General features: G+C 35.8%; 1 protein-coding gene across 7 annotated transcripts in view; it reads right to left on the reverse strand.

Annotated features, from left to right (window-relative positions):
- EML1 (EMAP like 1) overlaps positions 1-25700 on the reverse strand; it is a 121199-nt gene that overhangs the window by 23832 nt on the left and 71667 nt on the right. For 2 of the 7 annotated variants that reach the window (XM_021549677.3, XM_021549675.2), the window contains exons 3-8: positions 21630-21762; positions 16001-16048; positions 12597-12731; positions 6394-6422; positions 4950-4976; positions 1681-1810 (exon numbers count right to left, since the gene is read on the reverse strand). In XM_021549677.3, the coding sequence (XP_021405352.1) occupies positions 1681-1810; positions 4950-4976; positions 6394-6422; positions 12597-12731; positions 16001-16048; positions 21630-21762 (502 nt within the window). The remainder of the gene's footprint in view (positions 1-1680; positions 1811-4949; positions 4977-6393; positions 6423-12596; positions 12732-16000; positions 16049-21629; positions 21763-25700) is intronic. The other 5 variants (XM_077783967.1, XM_021549676.2, XM_021549680.2 and 2 more) reach the window with 5 other exon arrangements.

Here is a 25700-nt window from a genome sequence, read left to right on the forward strand (position 1 = left end):
ATAATGATTGGATTTAATTGCAAATAAATTTGAAACAGAAGAAGCTATCACAGTATTTTTAGAAAAAACTACCTCCTCCTCAATACCATTTAGAATAAACACCTAGGGTTAATTAGATTGTTTTCTTAATTCACACCTCTTCTATTCCTATACAAACTTAGATAGCATTCTGCTGGGTATACTGATACACACCTGGAAGGACATATGAATAGTCAAACTAAAAATAATAATCCATCTGGCAAATATTCAGTCATTTAAATAAGCTTATGTGAGAAACTAATGAGACTGGAATCATGACCTACTCTAATTATAATTTCTTATAATAGTCTGAAATACTGACATCAGTTCCACCTACATGCTGCTAATGACATTCAGCTCTGTTTCATGGTTGGGTGTTCTGTTGTTTCAGCAAAGCTTCCTAACACTTCCTCCTTAGCATCCTTAGGCCCCTGAGTTAGGAGCCCCTTACAACTGCAAAAGACATCATTCAATTCTCTTGTGATAAATGGTGAGAACCTGCACAATGATATACTGCAAGCAGCATTTATCACTGTAATCTCACCTGGTTTATTATTTTTATGGGTTTTTTGTCTTTTTAACTCATCTTCACTTATTTATGCATGCACTATCTATGCAGTTCCAGCAGAATAGGATAGAACATACAGCCTCAGCTGCAATAGGAATAATAAGAATGGTTACTAAATCTGTCATTAATCTCTTGTGAATACAAAGGGACTTTTGGAAACTCTCTGAACATTCTGAAACCACATGCAGTTCTATTTATACAATTTTGAAAAAGACTATTCTTTTATGAAGTTGAAGTAATTTCCTATTTTTACTGCAACCAGAAGAGATTTTTCTTTAAAGAGAAAACTATATGAAGACATCATCTCTCTAAAGATAATTGATATTACAAATAAACTCAGATCTTCTTGTGTTTATATTTTATCTTGAATCATCAATTATATATAATAAGATTATATAAAAGTGAAATGTTTTGGTTTTAGTAAAGAATATATTCTATCATTATATTTAAAAGTGAAATAGGAAAATTTTGTATGTAATGAAACACTGATTTCTTTCAAGTTAAATTTCTGAATTATGTCCACTCATAGAAGTCAGTGGAAAAGTCTGGTTGTTCAGTATTTAAGCTCCCTTAAGATACAAATCCAAATATTATTTTATATATTATATTTTATAAATTTTATGCCTAAGCATGTATCAGTTGCACAGCTCTACTCAATTCAGGGCTTATTCCAGTTGAATGTATCATCCTCTTAAGGACAATGGTGTACATTTTTAAAAACAGTTAAAAATAATAAATTGCTGCTAAGAACTAGAAAAAAAAACTGAGCTTGTCTTATGCATATTATACTTGATAATCCCAGCTCACTACATTCTTATGATATGCCTAGTTTAATCTTTGGCTAATTAGCATGCTTCAGATTTAACCTTCAGGCAACATTTAAGCAAAATCTTTCTTAAGCTGCCACCCTGTACTTTACAATATGAAGAACAGCAGCCTCAAGAATTTAACACCTATTTTCAATGGAATGTCACTTCACCAATTAAATTAACCCTATGACCTTAATCCTGCTGTACTTTAGCTTGAAAATTTATTTAACCCAAATCATTATGGAATGATTGATTTCCAGTAGTCCTTCAGCACAGAAAGGATACACCCATTCCAGTTTAAGCCTCTTGGCTGGTAGCTCTACTTTTGCTTCCAAATTGTAAGATTCCACTTGCTCTTTGGGCATGTACATGGTAACAGGACGTCCACGAAGAAACATTTTTACGTATCCTTCCTCTATAAAAGGTCAGAAATGTTTAATGTTACACAAAAAAGTCATCAGGGACAATTCCAGTGCTCCTCCATCCCTTCCCACATAACAGTTTGGTGCATTACAATTTTAAAATGACATGCAATCTCAAACTTAGAAATTTATCAGGTTTTTTTTTCCTAAATCATAATCACTAAGCAGAATTTTTAAAAAACATATGAAGTCCCTTCTTCCTCTAAATATTCTGAGTAGCAGAATTAGAACTAAACAATGTCATGAACTATAGAACAGAAAGGTCTGAAATTGAATTTAAAAAAAATGTTACAATAATATGGGTTTTAAATATTAAAAATGGAGGGGAATACATCAAAGATTACAATTAACGCAGAAATGCCACTTAAAATTAATTTTATTTTTTAATCAATATTTACAGTTGAGCATCAGCATCTAAATTATTTTCCAACACTCAGTCGCATTCTTTGCATCCCAGTGTAAAGATATGCTTTACACTTGATACAGTGTTAGAGATACATTCGAAATAATGAACACAAACAATTAGTAAGAGGAATCATGCTGATGTACATGCAGAAAAGATATGTGCTTTAAGAATTACTAAACATTGAAAAAAGAATGACAACAATGACAGCACATTAAAAGAAAGGAAAATGACATACAGGAGAGAAGCTACAAAAACTTAATTTGCTGACAGAAGTAAACATTTCTAGAAGAAAATACTAAAAGTAATGTGTTGAACTGGCAATAAATATTTTTGGGGCAGAGAAGGAGAGATTAATAACAGATCTGGAAGTACTGACTTGGGGACTTCATGGGGCTTATAAAACTAGGAGATCTGGGAAATGCCATGAAGGTCTGACTAGGACTTTTGGGAAGTGGCAAGGCCAAAGTGGGTGTCCTGTGAACTTCTGATGAAGTTTGTCCAGATTCAGAACGTGCTGGCTCTTGCTGCTCCATCGGCAGATCAAGGGGTTCAGCCTTGTTCGCATGCGAATCAAGCAGTTTTGGAGTCAGTGACATCTGTAGAGTTACTAGACAGAATAATCGTGGGCACAGAGGAAATGGAAGGGCAAAAGTAACAAAAATCATGTAAATGAAAAAAAATTTATACAATTTAGGACTGTTAAAACTATGCTATGAATTTTTAAGTATCAGTACAAATATACCACTATTTTTTAAATTTGAAAGCTAAGGCTTTATTTTAATTGGAAATATGCATATGCTACAAATCCTGACTAAATTAATAAGAATTATTGATTGAACAAAAACATCATAGCAATGCTGTATTACTTAACTAGATGTGTATTTTGCCTTTAGACTAAGTCATATGGGAAAGAGATCTACCTGACCTGTCACAGTAAAGTTACAGCTAAGTCTCTCTAGCTTCAATTTATGGAATGCATACATAAAATGAAAACAAGAGAAAACATAATGCTAAAAAGAAGAAATAATAATGATGAAATAATGGTGACAGAAGGTTGGAAGTTTAAGATGTCTGTTAAAATGATAGAATATTGGAATTGTTTTAAAAATCTACTCCAATATATCTGTATTGGAAAATAAAATAGAGGGTAGAGCATTAAATAGCAAAGCATTACAGCACTATTTGTATGCGCATGCAGCATCTATTTAATGAGCTTCAAACACGTGCCAACACTGCTGATGCTGGTGCACTGGAAGTCAATAGATTTTGAGCAATGACAACTACTGGCTGTACTTATCAAAGGCTGTGAATGAACCAAAGTTTAATTCACCAAGCTGCTTTTCTCACCTGAAGCTTACAGAACTCATAAAACTTGCATTTAACCATCTACAGTGGGAGCATTTGACCTAATCACACCAGACTAGGAAAGTATATACTAACCAGTAAACTATATCAAGTGTATTACAACAAGTATATAAATTATGCCTTCAGAATGTGTGTATGTCTCTCTCCTAACTGTAAAGAAGAACTTAGGCTGATTAGGTCAGGCATAGAGGTCCCATTGTGCACTAATTTTTAACTTCTGGTAATATTTTGTCTCTACTAGTTTTTGTTCCTAACCCAAATACATTATCTACACAATCAATCTCCTCTTTTTTATACTTTTCTTAAGTAAGTTTATAAGGCAATAGAGTTCTAAATGTAAACATATAGATGTATAGACAGACAATCATCAAACTACAAAGACAGACCAACAGTGAAACTTTTAGACAAATGTATCTTTTACATCTGCGGTTTTGTAAATTTGATATTGTTGTTGCATAAATGAGCAGTTAATGAAATAAGATGGACATCAGTGCCAGTGGGATCTGCAAAGGAGACCACCACTGATTGCAGGTATAAATTTGTACAAAGAATACACAGAGGTAGAGACTCTCTAATAGACTTTGCCTTGAGAACAAACATTTTTTGCTTTGTGAAATTCACATTTATTGCAAAACTGAAAGACGCTGATTAGTGGAAGAACTGTTAGGCTATAGCTATTTCTAAAAAGCAGACAAATCTGTGATTAGATCACAGATATAAACATGCATCAAAAATGTGCATATTTACACTACAACTTAACTAAAGCTTTAGACACCAACATGGTATGTTTATCACGTGACTGCTTTATGACACTAAGCAAAAAGCAATGAGAAATTAGTTGTAGGCCTAGGTCTGTTTAAGATTCAGAAAAATCTACAATCTATTTAATAAGAAAAGGCAAGAAAAAACAAAGGCTTCTATGATCATGTTATGTTAACAGCAAAACAGCCAACAAAGGGGCAAATTCTATACGAATTTCAGCAGAAGTGCAGAATGCCATTTCAAACACAGTGAACATCCACATGTTGCCATATAGCTCTCTCAACATCTTTTTTCTAATTCAAATTCTTAGGAATAAGTCCACAGGAATACAAATTATAACCCGTTATTAAGATTAAAGTGCACCTGAGGGTTATAATTCAGTAGATCGTATAATAAATGGTATAACATAATGGTATAAATGGTATAAATAATGGTATAACATTTTGGTTTCACTCAAAAGAACTAGAAAAGTTTTAACGTTGCAAAATGTGTACAAGTTAGAAAACAGCTGTATAATATTGAGCTAATATAATATTGTCTTTTATCCCACCAGAACCATTTTGCTTCGAGAGCTATGAGGTTTTGGAAGTGAAGCCTACCTTTGCAGTGTGTCACACGGCGCTTCCCTTGTGATTACAGAGACAGAGACAGAAGGGCTAGATAAAGATGTGTTTGAATACAATAACTCTCTAAATACCTGCTCTAGAAGCTGTCCAGTCTTATTCTGCTGCAGCCTAACCTGGGGCTTGACAAAACACTCAGCCATACACTGGGTAATTACCTTCCAAACCTCTTTCCTCAGTTAGGGGCCTCTGTTTGGTTCTGCCATTAAAAACTGGCTTAAATTCCATTATGTAAGCATATACTTAAGTAAAATACCAAGTATAATTTTCTTAGAAAAAACATGCATTTCAGTAAGAATTTTGTCTAGGTGAGAAGGACATCAATGTAGTGTCACACCTGTTAAATTACTGACTTCTATCTATGGGAAAAGTGGCAGAAGAAAAAATATTATAAACACATTTTTTTACATGGTATAAGGGAAGCAAGGAAATATGCAAGGAAAGCATATTCCTTTCAAATCAGAAGTTTTCTTTTTCTAAACCACCAGTTTTCATGGAAGGGACATGAACCATGAATATATTGTCACAAGAGACTTAAGTGCTTATTTAATCTCATGTATTATTGACTTCAAAATCAGTTACATTAAACTTTGAAATATGGCTTAAGAGCTTTGTTGGATGCTGATCAATCCATGCAATAAACAAAAGATCTCCAACTTTTTCAGCTTAATGTATGATTACTGTCACAGAACTATGCATAAAAATAATACAATACATCTGATAAATCAACAGGGTTTTTTCCCTTCCCTATTTTGCCAAAATAAATATTTTAGTTGCTGTTGACTTTTCAGAACAAAAACCCTGTTATATACAATACTCAGCTTCATATTTTTTTTGACACTCTTCAAAAATTTTAACTGTCTAATGACAAGGACAAACACTGCTTTCACTTACACCAAATATTTCACTTTCAAAATCTTTCAGCAGAGATAATACCTAAACTGGAAAAAATTGAATTGCTTTTGAAATTAAAGATAGATTACCAAAACTGTATTAACAGCCATGTTTTTATTTTAATTTGACAAATTATGTTACAAGGCTTTGGGACAAATGGGGCAATCTTTAGAGGGCACCGTTTTATGATTAACATGATAGGATCATAGCTGGAACTTGGCACTGCTTTAATTACCAAAACCTTAATACTGTTTTGAAAGAGAAGACATACGTGGAGTAAGAAGACATGGTATTATTTGTCCTTGCCTTCTTACAAAGAATCGCAACTGTGAAATAAATATATTTGATTAATAAAATCTAGAGTGAACTGATCAACTTTTAAATACTATATCAACAGCAGCCTTTAAGTGTCATGTTTAGATTCCCAATTCTAGGCACCAATTTCTAGGCATCCACAGAAGAAAGGGGGCTAGTGGGGGAATCCAATCACAATTACTATCTGCTTAAAAATTTTAAAAGTTCCTACCTGCACTGAACATTGGTTCCTTGGGTTTGCTGTGAAAATAATGAAGAAATTACTATTTTAAAGCATGCACATACATTCTGCACATGTATATGTATCAATATGATGTAAAACTAAAAATAAAAGAATATAAATTTTTGTTGAGTGCATGTATGAATAATAATACTTTTTCATTAAATTATTTACATAATAAATCCCCAGGCAAACACAGTTAAAACCAGTAAACATCCTTGATAGCATTTAACATTCAATTCTCATTACATTCTCAATATTATAAATATTCCTCTACTAACTACCAAATTCTTTTCTTCTGTGAAGTTAGTCCAATTACAGGAGAACACAGAAACTGGCCACAAACAGCTGTATCTTTTTTTTTGTTTCCAGCCTGGAGCAAATCAAAGTTTGAATCCTGTTTTATACAAAGATTTTACATAAAACATGGAGCTGCCCAGTTGTTCCCGAGTGAATGACAGTACTTGGTAAAACACAGAAAGCACATAACCATGATTAAAATGTCTTCTATTTGTCACTGCACAGCTGCCTGCAAGACAACTGAAAATGGGTTTTTCTTTGGGAAAACTTGAGGGGAAAATACATACAGGAGGTTGATAAGCTCTCTGGATAGTACTACCCCAGCCAAAAGGAAGGAATCTTTGTTAAGAAATTTGTGTCCAGTCACTTGTTTTTGTCTTTTGCCCCTGTAAATCAAGTTTGAGGGTGTTGTTTCTGATTAAGAATGGAAGGGACACAAATTTGTATTATGCAGTTATTTCTCTTCCTAGTTCTCTCTTTTTTAATGCAATAAAATTTCTGAAGTATAAGATAACTGCTGTACATTTCTTAGGGTGATCCCAAAATGGGTGAATCCCCCATCATTCTGATGGAGAAATGCTAAAATACAAAGTATTCCTAGAGCTTGATGCCATGTCAACACCCTCCCCTAGACTGCAGTGGGCAGATAAGGAGAAATCAAAAAAAGAAACAAGACTGTGTTGGATTTTTGCACACAGGTTTTTTATCTAAGCATAAAAGATTCTCTCACTACAATGAAAGATATAGCAAATAATTCTATTGTATTTTTTCCTTTGCTTTGGTTTGACATTTACATTGAGAAAAATACTTTACTTAATGATAAACCTAAACCAAATTAATTCTGATTCTACTCCTGATTTAGCAACTTTCCACAATATCAGCCTTTGTGTTAATCATGCATCAAAATACATGCTTCAAGCTGGCATACACAGCCAATGTCATTTATATAAATAGCATGATGTGCTGCCATTGTTAACACCAAGATGAACATTTTCTCTTACAAATGAAGATATTTTTAGAAAACAAAGAAACCTTATGGGATGAAGCACTAGTCAGAAATGCTGCCATATTAGAGACAAATCAGTCCCTAGCTCTGAACAGACCGTGCCGACCTATTCAAGCTAATCAAGCAAATGTGAAAGGCTGATTCATGACAGTAATAAAGCAAATCATCTGTACTTCCTAATTATACAATCCCTAACCACACACAGCTCACAGCTCTGGCTACCCTTTTTCCTGAACTTGAGTCACATCCTACTTAAGTAACCCTCAGGAAGGCTTACTCCTGGCTGATAGCTACAGGAGTAGGGACACTTGACAGCAACATGGGAGATTATGGTCATCTCCTTATGCTTAAAGCTGCTTGAAAGAGCTTTCTATAGCATCCTGGCTTTGCATAACAGCCTACAACCCTCCATGCTTTCAAAAACAGTCATGGAATATCTCAAGCTGGAAGGGATGCAAAGGGGTCAAGGGTACAAACAGACTGTGAGTAGATGGTTAGGTTAACACACTCTTCCTCACTCCTTCACACATCCTGTCAGCTTTTGGGGGACAGTCCTAGTCCCAGTGTACACAATCATCATTTTCCTTCCCATAACTCTTGCTTTGTATTTTGCATGGTTGCTCTGTTTCGAGAGGAAGCATAAGGCAAGTCTTTAGCCAGCCTCTTCCACAGGATAAGGACACTCATTCTTCAAGGATGTGAAAGCTGGGGTGCTGAACAGGCTGCATGGGACAGAAATTAAGGGAAAAGTCTCTAACCATACAATGACTGTACCTACATCATGAACACCAGTTGAGGTAATCTAACACATGCTCTTGATTAGTTCCTTGGAATACTTGCACTTTACTTAACCATTGCATGCCTTACATGCTGGACCTTCTCCCCAAATCCTAAGTGAGTATTTCAACCCTTTGTGGCCTAACAATTGCAAAATGATATAACCATTGTGTTTCTGTTGAAATAGTATGTAAAAATTAAAAAGGGATCTCAAGTACAGATAACCATTATTTTGTTGCAATGTTTTTATTTCTCAGCTAGTTTGGAATTAATTTTTAAGTGTACAGTACATTTATATAGCTCACAGAAGTCATATTTAATGCCTTTCCTTAATTTAAGTGAATAATCTAATAGTCTCACTTCATGTGTTTACTAGGATTAACATATAACTAATTTCAGATAATTGTCACCTTAAACAGGTAGCAGGATCAGAGATATATCCATAAAACTGACTTTGCAAAGCACTGTATTGTTTTAGGTTTTGATCTGTAGATCCTCCACTGCATAACACACACTGAATTAATCTTTTTGGCACTTGATCTAATGCAATTTTTTATATAAGATAAATTACACAGAGCAAGGGGACTGTAGGATCATGTTTGTTAAAACTTTTTCAAAAACTACAGTAAATTACTACAGCAAATTAAAAAAACAATGAGATTCACCATTGATAGGTGAAATAACTGCTGTTCATATTGCAGAAACAAGTCGACCCATCTAAGTATCCATAAGACGTTTGTTTTGTTTATAGAAGATAAATTATTTTAATCAATGAGGTCATCACATAATGGCTATTGATACAATTTGATATGTGTGATAGAGCAGGAAGTTATAAATAGATGCAAAATCAAAAGCAAGGCCTTAGAAAAAATATCCAGCCATTTCAAGAGATCCATACAGACAATAGCAGCTCCATGTTAACGACTTCACCAAGGCAATGTAGCTGCATGAAGTTACACACTGTTGCAACACTTTACAGAATTTGCAGCTTAAATTAGAGTGAGCTGGTTTTTAACTGTCCTTTCACTGGCCATTATGGGTTTTGCTTGGTTTCGCCTTTCAAACCTTTCAGGCTCACTTGTCCCTAAGATTGTTGATTCTTGGTTTGCTGATTCAGATGTGTGCATATATACATTCTCTACAAGGGTCTGAGAAAAGATTTTGTTCAAATCTGCACATGCAGAAAGACACTTTGTTCCTAAGTAAACTAATAATAGATGGCTTTTTCTATCAAAAGTAATATTTATTTATGGATATTTTGTATTTTTTTCAGTAATATTTGTCTTTTAGAAATCTTGAAATAAAAAAATCTTAGAGACAAAATGAAACCTACATCTATTAGTTATTTTTTGCTTACAATTATGTTACAAAAATGTTAAGGGGAAAAAAAATCAGATGCTAAGAGTCAAATTTTCGTTAAGTACCAGAAGGCCCAATCCTTTGGAATTCTCTTGGCTTATCAAAACTTCATTCACATGCATAGATGCAGAATGCAAACAACATGTTATTTGTGTAAATATTATCTCTTCCTTGGTTATAATTTTATAACATTTTTCTGATAGTATTTAAATTTTTCCAGTATTCCTTTAATTTGCTAATCCTTTCACTGAGGCACAGGTCAGGTTGGAAGGGATCACAGTTGTTCACCTGGTCCAACATCCCTGCTCAAGCAAGGTTGTACCAGAGCACATGGCACAGAATTGTGTCAGTTCCCACTGAGGGAGTCTCTCTGGACAATCTGTTCTAGTGCTCTGTCACTCACATGGTAAAAACATTTTCCCTCCTATTCCTGTGCATCAGTTTCTGCCCATTGCCTCTACTTCTTGCTTGGCACTACTAAAAAGAGCCTGGCTTCATCGTCTTGGCACCCTCTGCTCAGATACTTGTAGACATCAATGAGGTCCCCTCTCAGTTGTCTTCTTGAGGCTGAACAGGCCCAGCTACATCAGCCTTTCCTTGTAAGACCTGCTCCAGTTCCTTGATCAACTTTGTAGCCCTCTGCTGGACTCAGTCCAGGAGCTCCACGTCCCTCTTGTACTGAGGAGCCCAGAACTGGACACAGCACTCCAGATGTGCCTCACCAGGGCCAAGTAGAAGAGCAGAATGGGATGGCTGGACTTGATGATCTAAAAGGTCTCTTCCAACCTTGACAATTCTATGATTTTATATAGGATCACCTCCCTCAACCTGCTCGCAATGCTCTTCCTATTGCATCCTAGGATTCCACTGGCCTTCCTGGCCACCAGGGCACACTTGGACATGACCCACAGACAGCCTGTTGTCCACCAGAACACCTTCTCCTTTATCCATGCATGCAGGTCTCTTGCCCACTTTTCCTGATGCTCATCTGGATGCATGGTTCTTGAGCCTGGAGGAAGTGATCTTTGAATATCAACCAGCTCTCTTGGATCCCTCTTCCCTGCAGGTCTTGCTCCTACAGGATTCTTCCAAGATTCCTGAGCAGGCTAAAGTTAGGACTTTCGAAGTCCATGGTTAAAATCTTACTTGCTACCCTGCTTCATCCCCTCCTGGTTCTGAGCTCTAGCTCATGGTCATGACAACCAAAGCTGCTTCCAACTTTCACATTCCAACAGGGCCTTCCCTGCTTGTTATCACAAGGTCAAGTAGCACACTGTTCCTCGTGGGATCTTCCACTGCCTTTGACAGGAAGTTTCCATCAATGCTTTCCAGGAACCTCCACAGCTTTGCTGTGTTGCTTCTCTAGCATCTGTCCAGGTAGTTAAAGTCTCCCACAAGAACCAGGGCCTGTGACTTTGAGGCTGCTTCAAGCTGCCTGTAAAAGATACAATGCGCGTCCCCCTGCTCAGGCAGCTTGTAGCAAACAGCCACAAAGTGCCACCCTCAATAGTCTGCCCTTTTATCCCAATCCATAACTTATTCTATGTTCCATGGTTTGCACACTTGCTGTCTTGCTTCATGGCTGAAAACATAGGCCAGAAACCTAGCTATTAATAATGTAATCACCCATATCTGAGTTGTAAATAGTACACAATCAGCTCAGTCACTCGTTACTCAAGCAAATATGCTAAAGGGATAAAAAGGAAGGAATATTTTGTGCCACACCATTGACAATGATTCGTGTAATGACACTGATGCCGAAAGAGAGCAGGTAAATTAAGTTATTAGTTGGGCTTCATTAACAATGTGTTTTTATGGTCACATCATCAGTGAGAAAGTTAAATAGTACCATCAACACCATTTCTTGCAAAGGAAACTGCAACAGAACAAGTCAAGTGAAATGGCTGAAACTAAATTCTGACTAGGAAATACAGGAAAGAACTGCTTGACCTATACTGACAATACTGATGAACCTCAATGAAACAGCTATTTGTTCAAGGCTATCCTAAATCTGAAACCCTTGGACAAGATATCCTCTTTTCTCTGTGCTGTCAGCAATACAGATAAACATGATCAAAGATACACAAAGATAGGCATCACTTCATTCTGCTTCATTGAACAGCACTTGCATGTAAACCTCTCTCTTCATTTATATTTAATCTGGCTGTCAGATCAAGGCACTCATAGCCCAGAGACTGGCTGGACATCAATCTACATGTGCGATGTGGTGACTGAATGCTTTTCAGCAACTGTTTTGGTCTTTCGTCCTCTTTCCTTCACTTCTTAAACTACCTTTATGTTGATTTATGAGTTTTCACACTTTTGCTCTTCCTATTTTCTTCTCCTCATTCCACTGGGGACAGGAAGTGAATGGCTGTGTGATACTTAGATGCCAGCTGGGGTCAATGCACCACAACCAGAAACTCAAAGAAGCACTTGTCAGGAATATAAAGACCAAAGGAAATAACTAAGATATTAGAAAATACATGTTTAATAATTATGAACTTTCCTGGGAAATTCTAAGTTCTCATACTGTTTATAGTTTGGAAATAAGGCAAACAAAATTTAGTCTAAATATGAAAACCTGTTTTATTTCAAATGTTTTAATACATACTTTGATCCAAGAATTGGAGCTTTGTAAAAACAAAAGCTTCCAATATTTTACACAAGAAAAACTAAGTTCACTAAAGAAACTAATTTCACTATTAGAGCAGGAGGCAGAGAAAGGGGTTAGATACTTAGATGACATTACCTTTCACTGTTCTTTTTACCACTAGATGAACTGCTGGTGGAACCAGTGCGGTTGCGACTCCCTTTGGAATCTCCATAGCTTTCCCTCCGACCTCCTGGGGACACACGCTCAGCTGAACTGGTTCTCTTAATGGTGCTAATAAAACAAGGAGCAAGTTTCACAGCGGCACTTGTAAAAGTATATATTCTACAATAAATATTTATGAGAAATGTATCAAGTAGAACACTAACCCTAAAAAAATAACTGATTTTTTAAAAAAAATCTTAACTTGATTTGTTAAAGAGCCTATGTAAGAGTTTTGCTGAGTATCTGGTGCAACAGAGATAAACATACTACTTTTTCCTTAATCATAAAACATTAGATGGGCTAAACCAAATTCATTGAGTAGTTGCAATCACTTTTCTGGGTCACGTTTCAAATATCTGACTACCGCTCCATACATCTTAACTTTTGGATTCTCACGAAGAAGTGAAAGATTTAAAGAGAAAGCATATTGCCTGACATTTCCAGCCAGACTACAGAGAATGCCAAAAGTATGTCAAAATTTGAACACAAGCAAGCTAACTTTGGGTCTTCATCCAATATCAGTTACTCTGTGGTTCAAAGCTAGTTTTAACATACTCCAAACTGCAATTAATGGTGAGCTAGTCTGCATTTTTTATTGTTGACAAAAAATGTAAGCTTCCTAGTTACATGTATGAATAGATTGGATTCCTCACATGTCCTGACAGGAGGTTTCTCTAAGGCTTAAAGCTCACCCTACCCTCTCACTCTTCAACCATCCTTCCTGCAAAGATAGCTATGAAGGGATCTATTGCATGACTTTATGGTGCCTCTTAGACATCCAGCTCTCCCTGATGGAAAAATGGGAGTCAAAATACAAGCAGTGTTACTTAGTAAATTAAGAGAAGCTCATCCAGAACTTACACCTTACAGGAGACAAATTATTGAGCAAAGCACTTATCCCTAAAGAAGTGCTTCCTAGCAAGAGAGGGAGGAGCTAAGGGTGAGGTCCCAAAGCAGGTAATGCTTTACAAGTTGCTGCAGGTCCTTTGCAGCAGAGGTTCAGGCAGCAATACCCAGACTGGGGCAGGAATCACCCCCATGGCAGCAGCTGAACAACATGACTCAGTGTCAGGGTCTCATTTCCCTCCCATTTCAGGCCTGTACTATTTTCTCTCCTGCAGAAAGCACAATGAAAATATCTGCTTTAAGTTATACAATCCCCACACTAAATAACTACCTTCAGCAGCTCTCTCACCCCAGAAACCAGGGACAACCAATGATTGCTTTCCAGTTCGCATCTCTCCACCCAAATCCCAACCACATCCTCCATCCTACTGTGAAAACTTCAGTACTTTCTCCTTTAAGGCCAGTCTCACCCTAGCCACACCTTTTATCATCCCCAGCCACCTCCCCCTTAGCCCCCATACCCCCCCAGAGATGCTCTGCTTACCAGAATACTCATCTCATTCTTGAGGACTACTCCAAACTTCCCCAGCAGTTCCTAACAGCTATCACTACCCTGTCATCTCAGCTCCTCTGGCTCTGTCCCACTTCATGCATGGTGTAAGATGGCTCTCCATAACTAGAGGAACCAAGATAGACTTTTCTGTCTGGTCAAGAAATGCTCAGCTTAACAACTGTACACCACCTGCTTTAAAAAACCCCAAACTTATTTCTGCTCCCCCATGTCTTTTTACCAGCAAGGAGGGGAATGTTTCAACATCTCAAATCAGACTCAATTACAGAAATGATGGGAACACCTGAACCAGAGTCTTTCTGGAAAGAAATTGCCCTTCTGAAAAGAAGGCAGTGCCCATCCAGGGGCGGATCTGCAAGTTAAGGTGCATCTCGGGCAGCTTGACAAAAAAGCCTTCTGGTACATGCGATGGTGGGATAGATGTTCAGTGCTGCATTCTTGTAATAAAAACAAGCTTCAAATGATTAAGCTGAAATTAAAAAAATAGTGTTTCTGTGGAGAAAGCAATGTAAGAGAGCAAGCAGAATGCAAAATTACACAAAGACAGAACAAAATACATTCATAGGGGAAGAGAAAAGGCAGCAACAAGAATTTAGTTCTGTCTTATTTTCAGAAGTGTAATTCCTACACTAGGCTAACATCATCCAAGTCATCTCAATGTCAAATGCATGAAAAAAACCTTCTCTAGTCAATTAAAGAATTTACTGTTAATATTTAACTATTCTCCCCACATCTCATAACATCATCCAATTTAATACTACTCCAGTTAAAAAATAAAACTTTGATACTGAAAATGTTTATTCCAAATATAATAGCTTTATTAGCATGTGCCTTCCACTATTATATACATTAATTACAGAAACAATCCTCTGTGATTTGTCAGGATCAAATTTTTATTTTGACATCCTTTCTTGGTTAGGAAAATTTCAGTGTAGGCTTATGTTGATGCATATTTTCTTTGTTAAGGATAAGCAGCGTCAACATCAGCCTACACCAAAATTAAATTAAGGACATTATCAAAGTATAATAATCTGAGAAAAAAATCAAGTTACATAAACAATTTGAAACTAATTTTATGTTGCTTGGAGTTTTATTTTTATCGCTGTCAACATTCAAAAGATGAAATAAAGGATAAGAAATGAAAGGGTGGGACTAAAATTTAGAAGTTTAATTCTATCTTCTTTCTGAATAATGAAGTTTCATATCAGTATAAAAACTTCTTCAACCACAGGTGTAAATTTTTTTTAAGACCTTATGATTTATGTCCATCACTGCTTAAACTAGTTAGTAATGCTATCTTCTGACAAATTTTATTTTGAACTTTCCACAACAACAAAAGCCCAGTGAGAAGTATTAGTTGATGGTTGGAAACAAGGATTACAACTCTATTATATTAATGCACTTTTGGCATTATAAACATTTTGTTAGCTAGACTGTTAAACAGCAGTGATTATATCCACAGCTACAGTAGATACACTGCCATCTGAGAAGGAATTTAAAATTACAAAAAATACTAATTTAACTTATAGGTTTGTAAGAGTATAACAGAATTTGGCTTGCACATTAGTGATATGAAAGGAGAGAATTTGCAATTATTTAAGAATATAATATTTAGTTGCACAATTTTTAACTTGTTTAAGGCAGCAATGTAGTCTAATACCCCCATCATAAAAATTATGTTAGTATGAAATAATGCAGATTACCACCACTGATGTTATTATTATCTAAGTTGTGTGATGCATTTATCAATGATGAGGAAGTTTTAGACATGTACTTCTGGAAATGTTAAAAATGGCAATAATAATTACAGTTCTATCATGTTAATGCTTTTACTAAAACAGCCACTTTCTATGTGTTGAATTGAAATGGAAAGGAAAAACAACTGAACTTCAACACTACAAAGCTATTAAGGATCCCTCACCTTAGAGCAGGCTTTTTCAGTTTGCATGCATTGAGAAGATTCACAGACCTGCTTAATCCAGATTGAGAGGTGCGTAAACAAAGCAGAATAAAAAGTGAATGCAACAATAAAATGTGGAAACAAGACATTTACAAGACACATTAAAAGACAAAATTGCATGCTTTCAAGATATGAAGTCACGTGCAAGAGTAAACAATAAAGTGCTTATTGCCTCAGTTAGATGTTTGATCATTTCAAACCATACATTTAAGAACACCAATGTATCTTTGAATGACAAAATCTCAGCAGTGCCCCCATAGACTGACCATTTGTAAAGTGACTCAAAAATAAAATTAAAAACAAAAATCAAAGAGGTTATCTGAAGGAACACGACAGATGATCCAGCTAAAAGACAAATACTATTAAAAAAGCAACAACAAAGACAAGAAAATAAATCCTCATATATACATACATAAACCACTGCATAGCATGAATGTTTCAGGCAGTTGCATTACTGAATTGTGGTGAACAAATCTGGCCAAAATTAAAAAGATATATACCTTATTACTAAAATTACTTGGGAAAATAGAAAAGCTTTTTAATAAAAGAAATTAAAAACCAGTGCACAATGCTCTTAAGACAGAAACTGATGGCATTTTGTCTAGCACTCATTCTGACCCTCATTTAAATCAATTAGAATGAGCTCAGGAATAACATATGACTTTAATTTCATTACGCCTCTGAGCAAAATGCACTAATAACTTTAATTGTTAGAGATATTGTGAAGTGGTTGTAATAGTTTTTCCACTCGAAGTTCAATGGAGAGGGATTTCTTTTTTCATTTATATTCTAAATATTTTAAACCATTTTCTTTGAGAGATGAGTGTTACACAGAGCATTTAACTGAAGGTTTGATTCAGAGTTTGTGTGTTGTGTGTGTGCCAGTTACAAACCATCGCTGCCCCCCAACATTAATTCCAGGCGACTGAACAATTTCCTAGGGGCCATGTGTTTAGAGTTTAGAAGAACAGGAATTTATCATATTAAAGTATTTTATTCTCTCTGCAAACAAAGCTCTTTATGTTTTCTTTGTTCCTGTTTCTTCCTTTTGATCTCCATTGTCAGAGTTTTGCACCATTGTAATACTTTGCAATCTGCTGGGGGAGAAAGAATGACTGATTGTCTCCTTTTGAAAGGCAAAGCATGTGCAAGCCTGCAGTCTGCACCAGCATCCCTACTGGGAAAGGTACTGTCTGCTTTCTCCTCCCTTACTTATTTTTCCCCCCCTCAACTCTTGGAAACAAAGCTATCCCAGATGAGTCACAAAACCTTAGGTTTTAATAGGGAACACAAAACATCACTACTACACACTGGCCAAATTCCAAAGACAAATTTAGTGTTAAGCAGCAAACTTCAAGACACATTAAATGCCAAAGAAAGAGTGCGGGGGGAAGGGAATGTTCTGCTCACAATACACTAAACTTATCTTATTTGGAATGAAAATTTCACATAGTTATTCTAAGCACAAAGTTTAGGATAAAACTATGGCAGCATTCAAAAACCCGTTACTCAAAATAGCTCATATACTTCTAAATCACAGAATTATAAAATATATTAAAACTCAAATCAAATCCTCTGATCAAAGGTTTCTTGTGAAGATGACATAGAAACACTTTTCAAAGCCAGACAATTCTTGATTGTTCATCTGTGTTAGGTGATTGTTCAACTCCTCTCAGAATCACTCCAGCTCTCTGTTAGCTGGCTGGCACCCAGAGCTGTGTTCACATGGTCCCCAGAGCTGGAGTGCAGCAGCTCCTCTTGGTGCTTGACCACAATTTTTGATCCCAGTACCACCAGCATCATCAGGTTTTCTATCTTGCAAGGTATTACCACCATATACTATTATAATCCAGTTGATCCATGTTTTGGATTTGTGCTTTTGCTCTATTCAAGTTATTTCAGTCTTTCCTTAACCTGGATAATTGGGTTTTGACTGTGAGATCTGAATGCTGAAGCCAGGTTTGGTGCCCTCAATTCTAATTGAAGTCAGAGTCAGCCGAGGTTACTCAGTGCTTTGCAAGATCTGGATCTAATTATCACATTAGGTCCTATAAGAACCTACTGATATCCAGAGATACATGTTTTACATAAGGAAAAGCAATATGCATAGAGGTTACATGATTTGCATAAGGTCATTGAGAGAATATATGGCAGAACTCAAATAAAAGCCTGCTAGCTCCACCCTTTCAGCCTCAAGCATTTATTATTACCTCCAATTTTATATTTCTGCCAGAAGAAGTAATTTCCATTTCAAATATTAAATGGGAAATCAGAAAATGCAGTGAACTCTGAACCACATCTCCTTGGTAATCCAGCAAGGCAGATAAGCCATATACCAACCAGTGAGTTCAAATGAGTTAACTAACACATATAATACAATTCATACAGTATGAAATAAGATTATGTCTGCAGACATATCAGTAAATACTTCTATCTCTAAGCCAGAGAATGTATGGATGTACACTTATGCAGACTATCTGCTTATATTTACATAAATAATGCACAACAAACTGTTTCAAGGGACAGACTGATGTCATTTCAATTGGACATCATACAGTCTTAACCTAAACAGTGCTAAGTATAGAAGAGAGTAATTAGAAAATATTTGATTGTAAGCCCTCTTTGCATAAGGCAGGAAAACATTTGGGAAGGACTCCATTCACCTGCACTTTATCTTGGCTATATGGTCACAGATAAGAAAAAAATGGAAGATGCTATTTTTTACTATTGCAATCGTAGCTGATATTTGCCAGTCTCAGCAGCACATCAAAAGTTTAGAAGATGAGTCAGAAAAAAAAAAAAATCCCTTCCTACTGTTGTTTTTAACTTTCACTTTTCAAATTCTACATTTTCAGCTGTGCACCTGTGTTGTATAGAAAAATATGAAAAGCGTTCATGTCAAAATTAAGTTTAAAAACATCTATAAACACTTAAGACTATTTTCAGCTGGTGTGTCACATGACCATATTTTGGACTAAAGAATATCTACACTACAAATTAGCCACAGCTCTAGAAGCAGTTCATAAGAAAAGAGCATTGCTTAATAGAAATCAGAAGTAAAAAATAGCTTGAAATTTCCCACAATCTGTAAACTGTGCAACTGAGAGAAGCTTCTAACACAAACAAACAAGTCCTACCACTTGAAAAAGGAAGCTCTTTGATTTTGCTGATGTAATTCCATTACTGTTTTATGCATAAATACATGCATTTTCTGAAGGTAAAAGAGTTCAATATAAATACAAAGTGTGATTGAATTAATCTTAAGGATGCACACTGAATTATTCTACTTGACTGTATACAAGAAAGATATTTGGAGCACTTACTATATCATCTTTGAATACCGAATATGTGGAACATCATTTACTATAAAACCCTGAAATCTGATCAGTTATTTCAAGGTTCCTTGTTAAATTATTGGAGAATAATTTACCAAAAAAATGTTTTGTACAGTAATTAATTGATGAGGTTCTTGCCACTCCACTTTATTCCTCTTGAAGTACATTTATAGGCAAGGCATAGAAAAATGTTTTAATATAGTTTAATAAAGGTAACAATAACGAACATTTTCATGTTAAAGACACCAATATAGAATTTTGGAGCATTTGAAGGAAGCAATAATTATACAGTATCTGAATTTACAACTGCTTTTTTCAGGACATGAAACAATCCCACCCTCCTAAGCACTCTTACTAAGTGCTCACCTAGTTCAGCAAAACTGTCCATATATTTTTTTTTCTTCTCCAAAACTGAACACACATTTTCATGCTGCATATTTAAAGCACCTTCAGCCTAGCTTCTTCAGCGATGTGAAGGGACAAAGCATAATAAAAGGACACTAAATACTTGGCCTGTGGAAGAACTTCTCACACATTAATCAAGGCAGTCTACAAATACTACCTAAGGATGCTCTGCAAGGACTTTCCCACTGGCATTCTGGGTATCCAGGCTGCACATGTGTCAGGTGAAAGGAATACAGGGTGCCACTTACCTACAGGGATCCTAAGCTAGGATAATATCTACAGGCAATACCAGATGAAACACCTGAACTCCCATAAAGATCTCCAAGAATAGAGAAGGCATGAGTATGATCCTGACCTGCACTTCACCCACCCTACTCTGGGGCAGAATATCCTATGTTGAAGCCCAGAGACAGAGCACAGAGACTCAGGAATCACACCCTCTGTACACAGGTGAAGTCTCCCAGTGCCTGGTGCTCTCATATATTTTATAATTGAAACTTAATTAGGAAGAACAAGATTATTATAATTATTAAAAAAAAAATAATTTGGGAAGAACAAATGTGTTTTAAAATTCAACATGTACTAATTAGGACTTGTTTTTAAACACAATTACATCTCCTTTTCTAAAAGGGAAGTTATTTCACCCATTTTCAAACCTCCACAAATTTAATAATGGGAAAGTTTGGACAGTATTTACTTTCCTTCTCTTCTGTTAAGGTCTGATTCAGACCAGTCTGCCAAAGCCTACAGCTGCAGCAAGCTCCAGCTCTTAAGAACTCACAGGAGTACATTTTTGTGACATAAACAAATATGGCATTTTCCAAATTTAATTGTGCACAATGTAACTTCTCTCTACAATAACAGAACCTGGAGTTTCTTGAAAATCAGTCCCCTTGAACACAGTAACAAAAACTGGCATATCCTTAGCCACCATCTCCCCTTTGAGGACAAATTAATTTTAAGAGAGAGACCTCAGATCTTAGCAGGTTGATGCTCTCATCTCTACAATTCACCCTCCCTCAGAACTGACAGCATCATCACTAAAAAAAATATGAGGAGACACACAAAAGAAATGTACAAAAAAATCCCCCAACCTAAACCCCAAACCCCACACTATGATCTTTTACACACATACCACACAGCAGATTAGCATCACAATAACTGCCACATATAACTTGAACTTGCTTCACCCAATCCATTCCATTCCTTATAACCCAGATGTATAAAACATTTAGTATATTTAAAAACAGCTACACACAAAGCAAATTGGGACAGAGCAGTAATTTTTAAAAGGGCTTAATACATGCTAATGATAAGATATCTAAAGATGGATGTTTTCATTTGCATAAATATGTGCTAGGCATAGAATTTTCCTCCTCCCTGAGATGCTGCTAACCCTGTGCATGCAGTTTATATGATAATTTTGTTAGTGAGGGAAAGCCACCGAAGATAACATACTGATTTGCAATGACAACACTGTTTCTCTGCAATCTATATATTTTCTACTACCTACTCAAAGAATTCTTGCACCACTTTTCACATCATGGTGGTCAACAGCACAGTAGAAATGCTTTATTATCCCTATGCTAAATTCTTAAAAGCAAGAAATGTACACAAACCAGTAAGACCAAGCATTGTGCATTCTTTCAATATTCATGATAATAACCTTAATTGTAATTAGAACGAATAAATTTAAAGCCTCTTAGAATGAAATCCATCTCCTTTTCTTTCCGAACTAAATATTTAGTCTGCTGCTTTGCAAGTAAAAAAACTATGTATCTAGAAGATTAAAACAGGAGCTATACCATGTTTTCAATTCCATGGTTGTAAGGTTTCTTATAGATGCCTACCTTTTTGCTGCTGGTGATACAGTCTCCTTTCTGGTTCCTGATGGAGAAGGTAAAGAGCCACTTGGTTTCTTTGGTAATACAGTTCCATTGTTAACTGTAGTCCTTAAAGGCAGGGTTTGTACCAGTGGTCTTGCTGTAAAACAAGCATAAGATGAAATCATTGCCTTCATTTACTTTTCTATGTTTTTTCTTTAGCAAACAACACTAAAATATTTTAAATTTTCCATGTCACATGCCATTTTTGTGTCACTATAGCCAAATTCAGCATAGATGAGGGTTTTAATATTTAGGAATTTTTAAAAATTATTATTATTCATAATAATTATAGTCCTATCAAGTAAAAACTCTGTCCTAGATTAAGGAGCTTAGTTGTAAGCACAAAACCAGTCCTGCTCTGTCAAAGGAGCATCAGCCTCTTGCCCACCTGGATAGCATCCAGAGGAGTGCAAGAAATGAAGGCAAATTGTCATCCCAGAAACTCCTGCTCTTCATCCCTCAGTCTTGTTGGAGGTTTTCCACAAGCAAATTATCTATTAAGAAATTTCTACTCCCTCTAAAAGGTCTTTTTTTCATGGAATGTGGGCTTATGTTTGACAGAAGGAATTTGTACCCTTTATTCAGAAAAAGCTCCTGAAATCAGAAGAGTGAAGCTGATATTATCTACCTACATTCTTCTGATCAAATGTTGGCTCAAAAAAAGGATCTATGTGTCATAGCTGTAATTAACATTAGAATAATGAAAAGTCCAATTCAAGTAGTTAGAAGTTAGTTGCAAAAACAGTGTTTAAAACTGCAAGCAATGAGTACCAACACAAATACTACTGTGGATCATAACCTTGAAACACAGACACAAACATGACTAGTGCTCTCTCTACAGCAAAGATAAAAGCTTGAATCACTTGAAATTTGACAGGACTTTGTATTACAAGCCATTGTAAAGATGCCAAAAGCCTCTGGATTCAGAGAAACACCACCTGAGAGAAGGCAGCAGTAACAAGTCACTTTAGGAACATAAAATTTCATTGAACTTGGAGAGGATGGCAGGGAGAATACCTATGAAATGTTCTTTAAAAAAGACTGCCAAGGATAAAAGGACTAAAAGGCTAAACTGAAACAGTACCAATTGTATATAGTTATAGGTCATATTGTAACAACATCTTATTGTAGCACTGACAGCAAGCATTTATTGACTTGTTCACCCTAAGTTTTCATATACTGAACAAAAAGATAGACATGAAAAACTGTGCCTTCAGAAGACTGTCACTACATACAGTATACTAGAGAAAACTTGCAAGACAAACTTTCTCTTGAAACTGTTAGAATGCACACTTACTTGTTACATATTTTCATTTATTTGTTCAGAGGAGAAAAATTTAGAAAACAACCTATAAGGGAAATACTGAAGGAATGAGGCTTATTTGTCTTAGAAGACTGAAGGATGACAGGAAAGAAAGTCAACAAAGGAGATAAAAATAAAATTTTCTCTATGCTCACTGAGGGTGCCTTCCAGCCCTGCCTTCCATGATGTGTTTTAAGTGACTAATGCTGTCTTTAGAGCTTATACAAAACATCTGAAGTTTACTTGGCTTCCCAAGCCTCTATTTATTTTTTTATTAGTGAATTCAGATATAATTCTATTTACTTCTTCTTTATGAATTTTTTAGTATATTAATTTCTTTTTACAGTTTTGTGCTGGAAGCTCTGCTGCTTGTTTCTTAATTGCTGCACTGTTGCAATTAATCCATAAGCATAAAATTGATTCTGTTGCATTTTACAGAATCACAGGTAGCTACAGTCAAGAAGTTGTGGACCTGTCTCCTGGCAATCTTTCTGTAGTTCACAAAACTTTAATGATTTTGAGAAGACAAATTAGAACAGTAATTGAAGTTAAAAAAAAATTATATTAAAGTATTTTCCTTATTTGTAGTTATTTAAAAAGAATGACTACTAAAGAGTAGCTGGAGTGAGCTAGCTTGAGTCTGTTTACACTCCTAACCTTATGAAATCAAAACTAGCAGCAGCCAGGAATAAACCCTGCAACCTTTAACAGAAATTTTGCTTCAGATCCAGCACCAATCCACAACCCACACTTCTGGAAATAGAGATTTAAATGGTCAGCTAGTGTAGAAAGCAACATCATGAATCTCCTGCACAACATACAGAAAAATTGTGCATTATTCAATAAATCCACTGTTTACTCAGGAGCTATTTAGTTTTACTTACAACAGCTAGTTCACACTAGTGGTAACTGGCATCACAGTCACACAATCCCAAACATGTCATTGCTGTTAGAAGTCAGTAACACACTATTACTGCTTGGTCAGTAATGTTTATTTTGGAAGTTCTGGTGCTTCAAGGTCTTACCTGTGGTAGCAGGACTGACAAGTTTATCAGCCTCAGCAGCAGCTTTTTTAATCATACTCTGATCTATGAATTAATAGGGCTGTTAAGTTTACAAACAAACCAATAATTGCAAAAGGAAAGAACAACAAACACAAGTAAAACAAAGGCAGGAAGCCATATTGAAACTCCACCAAGAAGTAGAATTAAATGAGGAAAGGGAAAAAACCCAAACAACTAAACAAAAACTCAAAACACTATTAGGGAAGGAGCTCCACAAATGGACAAGATAAGCCTCTCCCTTTCCATGATGTATGCTGCTTTTAAGCTGCTTAGCTCAAGAGCACAAAGACTGAAAACAAGCTCAAGATTTTTTCCATTATAGATTTGAAAGGCTGGAACTTGATATCTTTAAATTAATTTCAAATCTGAAGTACTCAGAAAAAATAAAGGCATTTGTCCCATGAAGATTCTTGTTCCAGACTTTATACAGTACTGAGGGTATCCTGTTTTTCCAAAGGCACAGACCTCCCCCAATATACACACACTTAATCCTGATCTACTTCATCTATAGATCAAGTGATAACAGCAGCATATAGTATGCTTCAAACCCCAGTTTGCATGGATACAACTTCTGTGACACTCTGTGGGATCAAATACCACTTTTAAAAATTCCAGATGTGGAATTAGTCATTAAACAATATAAAGAAAATAAACCCAGGTTCAGTCCATGCAGCCCAAGGGGCATGAGAAGCCACCACTCCAGCTCCTCCCATGTTTAACAAAGCCCCTCTACTAAGAGTATCCATCAGAAGGCTTCATAATGCTATTCCAAACTAAAATTAGTCTTCTACTAAATAAATGCATACAACTTTTTATAAAGTAGTTGTGCCTACAAAGGAATAATAGGTGATTATGTGAAATAGATCATATTTGACAAAACAGCTAGAAAAAAAGCAAGTGGTCCGAGTACTTCAGATTCTCTTTCGTGTTGATAATTCATGTTTAATAAGGTTGACCATACAGTAAATGATACAGCTGATGTACAGCAAAGTGAAAGTTCTTTACATAAACAGTCACAGTAGCAATTTTCTCCAGAAATTAGGTGGGTTTTGTTGGCAAATACCAGGGCTAATTTTGGTAATTTGCAATGGAAGAGCAATTGACAGTTTTAGTCCTCTATTTGCATTATTACAATAAAAAATCTTACACTGTAATTTCACGCACACATTAAGAACCAGGCCTGCAATACATACATTGAAAAAAAACTCCAAACCACACACATACACAAAAACCTCACAAACAAACAAAGAAAAAAAAAATCCCTACAAGAGCAGTCATAAAAGACAGGGGGATAGGCTTACAGCAGCTTTTCTTCAATGTGCATTGAACTACGGCTCTAGTGGTCTGCCATGACCAAGAAAACCTCTCCTGACTTACAGTTCAACTCTGCTCACAGAATCCATGCAAATCTGGTTTGTATTTTGCTAAGTAAAGCCAGCAGGCATGAAGAACAGATTTGGTTAAAACTCAGTGATAATTACTAGACTTTATTTCCTCCATGCATCAGATAATACCTATTTTGCAGGCAACATGAAGCTTCTTAATTCCTTGTAAAACCGGATTTGATGGAACATTTATCACAGTGGAGGCTATCTTTAGTAACATTTAACTTATCAGATATTTTAATTTTTTTTCTCAATAAAACAAAGACAAAATAAGGAGATTACA

Source organism: Lonchura striata, chromosome 6 (genome assembly GCF_046129695.1).
Source record: "Lonchura striata isolate bLonStr1 chromosome 6, bLonStr1.mat, whole genome shotgun sequence".
NCBI lineage: Eukaryota > Metazoa > Chordata > Aves > Passeriformes > Estrildidae > Lonchura > Lonchura striata.